Genomic DNA, 9,835 nt, shown 5'->3' on the forward strand with positions numbered 1-9,835 from the left:
CTTGGTTGGCCTGATTTGGGTCAGGGACCTTTTCCTAAAACCTAGCTGGTTTCTCAGAGGTTAAACATTTTTGGCAATAATTGCACATATGACTGAATAAAACCGTAAACACTATAAACCTCAGTAATGGGGCAAAGAATTATTTCAAACAGTGAACTTCATGGAGGTGGAGGAATCATCTTTTTTACAGTTTGTTTCTCTATTTAAGTCTTAGTTTGATAATCCTTATAATCCTCTCTTTGCTTCAAATAAAACCAACATCTTAATGCCTTTTATGATTTTTGATTCTGCTGGAGGTGGTGGGGATGAAGTAGGTAGAAACTGTAACAACTATTTTTTCTTAATTTACTTAACTTTTATTACCCCAAGTCACAAATAAACTCTTTCTAGAACACAGATGAAAAGAAAGATGTTTCTGGCAAGGAATGAAAAGTCAGATTATTAATTGATTTGTTTATATTAGGGATTCATTTTTTCTTTTTAGTTGTTATATTTAGGTGTTTTTCTACTTATAAAGTACAGGAAATAAAAGTTTATGGTAGTTATCTCTGTAAATTCACTTTGTTTCATATCACTTTAATCTCTAAAATGCATTTTGGTTTGTGGTTTTTTTTTTAGGGGCCTGTTAATAGATTTGGTTTTTCACAGTAGCCCAAAGTGCTTTTCCAGTAATTATATAGAAGGTGTGTTCAGATAAGTTGTCTATTTTTTGTAAGTTTTAATATTTACATAAAGAACTTATTATTTTGCGACCTCTGTCATTTTTACCACTCTAGTTTTGCCACTAGAGTTCCTATGTAATTGCAACATTGTTCTTGTTCATATAACTATAGGCCTTAATTTTTATATTTTAATTAGACAGCGTTCTTTCTTTTGATTGTGACATCTCTTTCTTATGTCTGTTTTGACAATGTGACTGGCAGCAATTCATCAACTTTACTCTTACTTGGTGAAGGTTAACATTTACTATCAACTCTTCATTAAAACTGAAATTCAGAATCATCTTTAGAAAGGAAAAGGGACTTGACTCAAGGCCAAAAACAAATCAACAAGACAAATCAGCAGAATGTTTTGGATTTATAACTGATGTCCCCCCCAGGAAGATTAAGTGAGTATTAGGAGTGACCCAGCCCTACAAGAGGCAGCTGCTACTTATTGCCTCTATGACTTGGATAAATTTCATAAATTTCCTATAAATCTTTCTCTGTATTACTAAAATGAGGATAAACTGCTGCTTAGGAATATTATTGGAATTGAATGAATTAATATTTATAAAGACCTTAAAACAGAATTCAGTATAAATTAAGTTTCTTAAATAGTTTTGTGTTTTTTTTAATGAAAGAGTGATGAAAACATCACTGTCCCAAGATAACACCTGTTTTAATTCTGACAACAGCCAATAAATAGTTTTTCTTCATTAATGCTAGGCTTCCCGTGTATGTAAAACCACCACTCAAACCTATTAGTTGTAGAAATCATGTGTTATAGAAGACAGGCTAGAAAAGGAGTGTTTGATCTATTTAGAGCTAAGAACTTTTAAAACATTTCTTTGTTTACTAAAAATACAAAGACAGTAACAGACTAAATTAACTTGTAGATCTGTTGGCTAAATGTAGGAATTTGGAGAGGTTTTATTCTTGGCTTAGGACTTCTGATTTCTGTATGACAGCTGTCATTATTGTCTACAATCTGGAAGATACTTTAATTTTCAAAGTAATATATCCTATGAATGGAATGAGTTGTTTAGTTTGGAATGCCAATTCCACCTCTCTTCATCCAAGACTATTGATTTCACACCAATAACACTCAGTTTGTTCCTCCTGATTACTTACTGGTGTCTTCTCCCTTTCTGTATATAGGCGTGGCTGGCTCCCTTGTTCTGAATCAGACACAGAAACTTTTTATTTATTTATGCTCCCAAATCTTAGTAATGCCTCCTCTTCTTCTCACTAATTTGTCAGACTTGTCCATTTGCCCCTTCACTTCCTCAGCCATCCAGCCCCATATCTCCAGCTAATTAAAAAACAATTTGGATTTCTATTGATAACTTCAATTTCTCACAGTCTAAAAATGAACTCATCTGTTTCTTGTCATCTAACTGAGAAAGCCACATACTGAGAAAGGACAATCATATTTGACAAAGGCCTGATATCTTGAATATTAAAAACTTTACAAATCAATACGGAAAAAAAAAGAGGCAAATCAATAGAAAAGTGAGTGGAAAGCATGAACATGCTGAACAGCCGTTTCAAAGAAGAGGAAACACGAATGGCACGGAAACATGAAAAGGTGTCCAAACTTAGTAAATAAGTAAAACCACAGTGGGACACCCATTCCTACTCAACTAATTGGCATGTGTGAGATTATGCCCGTGTCAAAGATTGGCGAGGAGATGGAACCATGAGCATTTTCATACTTGATGGGTGGGAATACATTTTGGAGCAGTCATTTGGAAACAAATTTCAAATTACCTAATAAGATTAAACATATGCACACCCTGTGACCCAGCCATTATTCTGCTACTTATTTAGCATTTGTGCTCTAAGAGACTTGCACAGAATTGTTTCAAACAGTCATGTTTAGAATACCAAAACACTGGCAATAATCAAATATTCATAAATAGTATGATGGATAAATAGTATGATGGATAAATAAATGATGGTACATTAGAACAGTGGAATACTATACACCTGGGAAATAGGTGGACTGTAGCTACATTAATCAACAAGGGTAAATCTGAAACACATACTTTTGAACAAAAATGCTATTCACAGGAATTCTATGGCGTTGTTTTAAAATTACTCAATTAAAGGTTTTTCAGTGTCAAGTGAGGTTTTTTTAAAAATATATTTTATTGATTTTTTTACAGAGAGGAAGGGAAAGGGATAGAGAGTTAGAACCATCAATGAGAGAGAAACATCAATCGGCTGCCTCCTGCACATTTCCTACTGGGGATGTGCCCGCAACTAAGGTACATGCCCTTGACCGGAATCGAACCTGGGACCCTTGAGTCCGCAGGCTGACGCTCTATCCACTGAGCCAAACCAGTTAGGGCTCAAGTGAGTTTTTGTAGCTTCTTTCTTTCAGTCTTGAAATACAGCATCCAGTAGAGGAAAAGAAAGTTAAGATCACAAGTGTGGCTTACTGCCAGTTCAACACTATTTTCATAATAATGATAATAAAGCTAGCTCTTTGTAACATTTCGAATATTTTACAAATGATGATAATATGATTCCTATAAAAGCTCAAATGTACAAAGAAATATAACTTTAGATATTAGGATAAAAGTTTATCAAGAGATAAACCACAGACAGGCTGTAGAAACCCAGTACTTTCCAAGGTTATGAATGTGGATTCATGTGGGTGCTCTCCACGTTCTCCTGATAGGATCGGCTACTACTAAAACATTAGGGAAGATGGAGAGAAACTTGCACCCCTCACAATTCCTGATCTTTTTTCCAGTTGTTCTACAGACCATTGTATGTCAGAGTGGGCCCAGGAATCAAAGGGACGGTTGTGGCGTTCTTTGAAGCCTTAAATTCTACAAACAGCTCTGGAGTTTCTCTTTTGAATTCTTTTCGGACCCTCCCTACTTTGCCACCTGGCATTTAGAATATGACCTGTGTTTGCACATTCCCCACTTTTACAAAGTTAGAGACTCTATGAAGTGAGAGACTATAGAGGAACGGGCATATTCAAGGAGTTGGGGAGCTTATTATGGGATGGTCACGCAATTTCCTGAAACTCCTTCAGAAGCGCTCAGTTTTCAAGCCAGTACTGAAACACAATGGGTGTGACTGGGATGGGGTGGGGCGACTCCACATTGCTGCTGCTGCTGGAAGCAGAATCCCCTCCTCAAGCTCTCATTGTATAAAATACAGAAAAAGCGAAACAAAATACCAACCGACAACACACAAACCCAGAAATAGTCCTGGTAAAAATGCACAAGTATTTCTGAAATTGGAAAAAGGTCCTATAACATTGGTCTTAAATAATTTGATGACGCATGTTAAAGTCCCCCAGAAATAGAAATTTCTTCAACTGCTCCTCTCACTTGCCACAAAATTCTAAAGCAGTGATTTTCAACCAGTGCGCTGCAGGGATTTTTAAAACATGCAATACCTGACTAGTCAGAGGCACTGACCTTTCTTCCCTTAGGTTGTAAAAAAAAAAAAAAAAAAAAAAATGACAGCAACCAACACAACAATAGCTGTCCACTGTAAATAAATCAAAATCATACCTATTTTTTTTTATCAGATCAGTAAAAGAATATATTTGTTGGTGTGCGGCAGAATTTTAGTAATTAGTTTATGTAAGCTATGACATGAAAAAGCTTGAAAATCACTATTCTAAAGGAAAGAAATTTAGAATATGGGGTACTAAATCTCTAGATTATGATCTCTTTGATTTCTGGCCTTTTTGTATCAGTTGGTGAAGTTTGCTAAAGATTGTTTTAAAGAGGGATCATTAGAGATGTCTCAGGAAATAATAGAAATGCAAAGACTTTGCCACACTGGCAGTGGGAAGCGGTGTTCCTGTGTTGTCATTCACATTTGTTAAGGGACAAATCCTTTGTTAGAAATGGGCAGAAGAATTGGATTCCAGGAACAATGGTTGGACCTAAACAGAAGTCTCAGTTTTTCTTTAATTCTTGTGAAACTAAAAATATTTGATACCATGAAATTGAGTCAGTTTTATTGGCAAGTAAAGCATGCTGATCCCAGTTTAATAGATTCCAATTTAACTATTGATTCCATTATTCAATAATATACTGAATATGTCTTTTTTTCTCTCAATTTTTGGAGCAGGTCAGTGGAGCAGTTGAAGGAATTTTTTATTTCTGAAAGACTTCAATGTCATGGAATCATTTTAGTCAGTGTTATAGAGAGCAGTAGGGTACAGGGAAGATGGATATACAGAGGGGGAACCTAGTACTAAGGGCTGTTGCATAGTGTGTGACCGTAATAATCTCACCCACATCCACTCGTGCATACACAGCCACAACCTTTTTTTTTCTCATATGGAGTCTTAGTTCTAAAGTTTGTTCATTTAGAATTTAACTTAGGTTTATTTTTGAGCTTTCAGCCTACGAAAGACTTCTAGGAAAGCATATCATTAGGTTCTGGATTACTTATTTTGACCAACTTATTATTCAGCCTCTTGATGATTTCTGTATTTTGTGTTCCTCCTTTTTTCCCCACTCTGCGGTCTCTTCCCGATTGAAAATGAAGATTGCTGTGTCCACTGCATCCTCGCCTGCTTGTTCTGTGAATTCCTGACCCTCTGCAACATCGTCCTGGGACAAGCTTCCTGTGGCATCTGTACCTCAGAGGCCTGCTGCTGTTGCTGCGGAGATGAAATGGGGGATGACTGCACCTGCCCCTGTGACATGGACTGTGGCATCATGGACGCCTGTTGTGAATCATCAGACTGTTTGGAAATCTGTATGGAATGCTGTGGAATCTGTTTTCCTTCATAAATATTTATCTTTTGTTTGCGTTAAAACTGGAGAGTGTTTTAAATGTTCCTTTTAAGGAAGAAAAAAAAGCACATGGTAAGATTTCATGAAACAAGCAACCTAGTATTTGCACTGTTAACTCATTTTAGTAATCTCTGAAAGCCTTTTTTCCCCTCTAACCAAATCTGCTTGGTTTAATATGTGAAATTTTAACTGCTTTTAAGCTCTTTAATAGGATTCAGTGACTAAGGGACATTTTGACCAAACCCCCCTCCCCCCCAAAGAAACAACAACAAAAACAAAACAAAACTAAATATTTCCTCCTTTTCATACATATTTCTATTTCTTTTAATCATTTTCAGAAGGCTTTTGCTCCAAATGTATTATTTCTCTGTGGGTATTAAAAGCAGACTAATTTTCATGTGTATCTATTAATGGTTAACAGTAAACATTTTTACTTTAAAGTAAACTTTGGGAAACAAATCCAAATAGCAGTTGGGCGCCTCGAGTTTATCTTTATGCTCTGTTCTCCCCTTTCTCCATTTGTTCAGCAGACATTGAGTGCCTACTGTGTGTCATCTGCTGAGATGCAGAGATGGCTGTCATTCAATTTCCATCCACGAGAGAATAGAGTTTAGCGGAGGAACGAGACCTGTAAAAAATGAACCACGAGGCATACTGTGGGGATTATGAGAGAGAGAAACTCAAAAGGATATAGGAATGCAATACACAGAAAAGAACAACTAATATCTGCTGGAATGTCCAGGAAGGTTCAAGGAGAATGTGACATTTGAGGAAACCTCTTAGAATGAGTGATTCACCTGCTGCTGGAATGAATTATTTGGATTTAGGGCAGATTTAGGTGAATAGCCTGAACTGTGTGTGTTTTTAAGCAGTTAAAGAAAAAAGACCTTAAGTATGTATTCTCTTTAGTTGTAAAACCTATAGCTTTTAAAAAAACACTATAAAATTAAAAAATATACATTTTTTTTTACACATAATTTAAAAGGTATGGTAAAGTTTTGGATAAAAACAGAAGGCCTTATTTAAAAACCATATTTTCTAAAGAATGTGAAATACTTTTGACAAATTGCATTTAAATTAGGAGATTTTTTAATATTAAACTCCCAGTATTTTTGATTTGATTTATTCATAAGCTTTCTTTCTTTCTTTCTTTCTTTCTTTCTTTCTTTCTTTCTTTCTTTCTTTTTCTTTCTTTCTTCTCTTTTTTTCACTTGAGAATTGTGTTGTTTTCTAAGGGGGTTCATGGGGTTTTTTTTGGTTTATTTCTTAAGCATTGTTATATTTTATAAACAGCAAGCCATTCTTCCAGTACAGTGGGAGTCTCAACATCCACTACTGTGACCAATGTCAGTATTGCGATTTTATGTAAAATTGAACTAACATGGCAGGTTATGAAACCTTAAGTGAAATAAGTCAATTATAAGACTGAGTATATTGCTATTGAGATAGAGACTGTGTTGGGCAGATAAGAGGAAGAGGACATTTTCACACTACGTGTTCTCCTAAATTTGATCTTCCTGAAGTTGTAGTTTGGTTTGATGTAATGTAATTTCTTGTAGAAATTTTGAAAATATACTTTGGATTAATAGTTTTTTAATTTTTCTGGTTGAATATCAAATTAAGAGTAAAAACAAGTGCATATTTTTAGGAAGCTTTTTAGCAAACCTAGCCTTTTAAGAGAAATTTTAAATGAAAGCACAGCAATGCTACCTATGTGTTGTTTTTTTTCTTTGAGATGAAACCTAGTTTCTACTTACATCTTTACCTAAAGTACTTAAAAAATAGTTGACGCCCCCGTTTACACACATACACACACTCACAACTTTAAAATGTCTGGTTTAAATAGAATTCTAGTAAAAATCTGTCTTTCTCTTCCTTATCTTTGTCTTCCTTGTATTTTAGTTGTTATATCAAATATAAGAACTTCTTAGTAACCAGAATCTGAATATTTACATGTACCCAGAGTTACCTTAGGCATATATATTAGGATGTATGTCATCTGTGTATTGGCCTATAGAGCATTCTAATGATCTAAAATTATTAAAATATTTCACTTTTTATCCTGCAAAATTTTTCAATTAAGTGGTTCTTCTAATACTTAAATATATTCTGCTACAATTGCAGTAAAAATATGAGCACTTTTAAAATAATGTTTCTCTGTAACAGGGAACACTAATAGAATTTTTTTTCATATTTGTACCCATAGCCCTTTTCCTCTCTTGTGTACTTTGCAGTCATTCCATAAAGTACCTGGTGTTACCAGGGAAATTAGTGGGCCAGATTGCCCTGTCACGCGTGGGAGTGGGGTTCTTGGGGTACTTCTGCAATAAGCATTGTCAGGAGCCCCCACAGAAGAACGAGATGCGGAAAAAGGCTCTATTTGCAGGGAGTTACCTTCCTTGGGCTCCACAGTTCCCATGTCCTTAAGCCAGTCCTGAGAAAGGTGCCGCTGGGGTCCCAATAGAGCCAGAAGCAAAGCCAGCGTCCAGAACGACCCTGTTGCAGCTGGTTCCGGCAGAGCATCAGGCTGGTTAGAGTCGTTAGTCCATGGGGAGCCCACGTGGCTGTGGACCAGGTGGGCGAGTGCAGGTACATGACCCCCTGCACAGGGGTCAGGCACAAACAGCAGGCAAGGGAGCCACGCGAGGAAACTCCCCTTGTCTAGGAGTTTAGCTATTCAGGTCTCACGCCTTTGCTGTGGCCATGCCTGTTGCGGCCACTGACTCGCTTCCAGGTGTGACTGACAGTTAAGCACCTTCCCATGTCACCCAGACCTCCCAGACCTCACTGGGCATGCATCCAAACTGCCTTTGTTCAGTCCCTCCCCCATTGGTCATTGGGGAACAGGCTTGGAGAGAGTTAAATGACAGCTCTCTAGCAAAGCTGTATAGACTGCATGCCTATATTATCTAGTCTTCCCTTAACTCCTTTCCTATTAAATAATTATAATGGTATCACTTGTATTACTTTTTAAAAAATAAATGGGAAACAAATCAAAGTAGGCAATTGTGAAAATAATTTCAATATATTTTAGAATTTCTGTATGCAAAATGTTTTGTTGAATTATATGGCCTTTGTGACTAAGTGATATAGTTTACAGTTATAGACTCAGTCTCCTTTTAAATGTAGAAACAATCTCATTTTTAAACTTGACCTGTATTATCCCGAATACATTATCTTGAAATAAAAATATGACCTCTCTCTTGTGCTTTAGAATATTTTGTAGATATGTTCTGTTCTATGTAATTGATATGTTAATTGCTATTTGAAAAAATTCAACTGTAATTTTAAAACCTGAGGCTTTTATCATGTTCATTCCCTTTTTGAAGATTTTCTAGTCTCCTTATGTAAATCACACCCATAATGAACTATGAAAAGTATCAGTTCAGCTTATACTGCAAATCACAGTTGACATATTGATTTCAAAACATAGTATTCCATAATAGGTCAAAATGCAAGTTTTGTACCTTTTTCAGTAACTTGTTTTTATATATTTATTTTGGAATTATCTCTCAATTTATAAAAATTAAGGTGTTGTTTTTTGTTTTTGTTTTTTAATCCTCACCCAAGGATATTTTTCCATTGATTGTTAAGAGAGAGTGGAAGAGAGAGGGAAAGACAGAGAGAAATATTGATGTGAGAGAAACACATCAATTGGTTGCCTCCTGCATGAGCCCTGAGGAGCCTGCAACTGAGGTACATACCCTTGGCCAGAATCAAACCCAGGACCCTTCAGTCCTCAGGCTGACGCTCTATCTACTAAACTAAACCAGCTAGGGTGTGGTAATTTTTTTACATTGCTTAGATTAAACATGAAAGCTCTATGAAGTTAGGTATTAGATTTAATGAATTTTACCCAAAAGAAAATCATCAGAAATATTCTCATTTAGGGGTTTCAGTTGTCACAATTTTTAAATAGGAATTTTTTTACAGGTAGTATTTAACTTCTCTAAAATTACTTAGGAGAAGGCTTTTCATTTAGAAATATAATAACTTTATTTGTGTGTCCTTACAGTATAGCAACTATAGTCATTTTCTTTACCTGAAGAAGTGGTTTCTCTGAACAGTTTAAGGAGTAACCAAGGAAACCTTATGAAATAGCAGCCCATTTTTCATCCGTACAAACCCTACCAGTGCTCTAGATTCTAATGCTATAAACGTCAGAGTCACTGCCTAAAACAAATAAGACTCAAGTCCAGAGGATTTGTGGCTTACTCTCTTGAATTTCAGTTGAAATGCTTAGATGTACCCAACCACCTGACGAATAAGTTTATTTATTAATAATATTAATTTTCAAATTATTCAAGAACTTTATGCCCTATACAATTACTTGTGATTTGTAGGTCTGTAGCT

General features: G+C 35.7%; 1 protein-coding gene across 3 annotated transcripts in view; it reads left to right on the top strand.

Annotated features, from left to right (window-relative positions):
* The window catches only part of MDFIC (MyoD family inhibitor domain containing), a 93,390-nt gene extending 85,838 nt beyond the window's left edge, over positions 1 to 7,552 (top strand). For 2 of the 3 annotated variants that reach the window (XM_070423756.1, XM_070423755.1), the window contains exon 5: positions 5,232 to 7,552. In XM_070423756.1, the coding sequence (XP_070279857.1) occupies positions 5,232 to 5,479 (248 nt within the window). In that variant the 3' untranslated portion in view covers positions 5,480 to 7,552. Of the gene's footprint in view, positions 1 to 923; positions 1,167 to 5,231 lie in introns of those variants that run through there. The other variant, XM_070423757.1, reaches the window with a different exon arrangement.
* Positions 7,553 to 9,835: the final 2,283 nt, after the last annotated feature.

Source organism: Myotis yumanensis, unplaced genomic scaffold (assembly GCF_028538775.1).
Source record: "Myotis yumanensis isolate MYYU_CA2020_CCGP unplaced genomic scaffold, mMyoYum1.0.hap1 SCAF_9, whole genome shotgun sequence".
NCBI lineage: Eukaryota > Metazoa > Chordata > Mammalia > Chiroptera > Vespertilionidae > Myotis > Myotis yumanensis.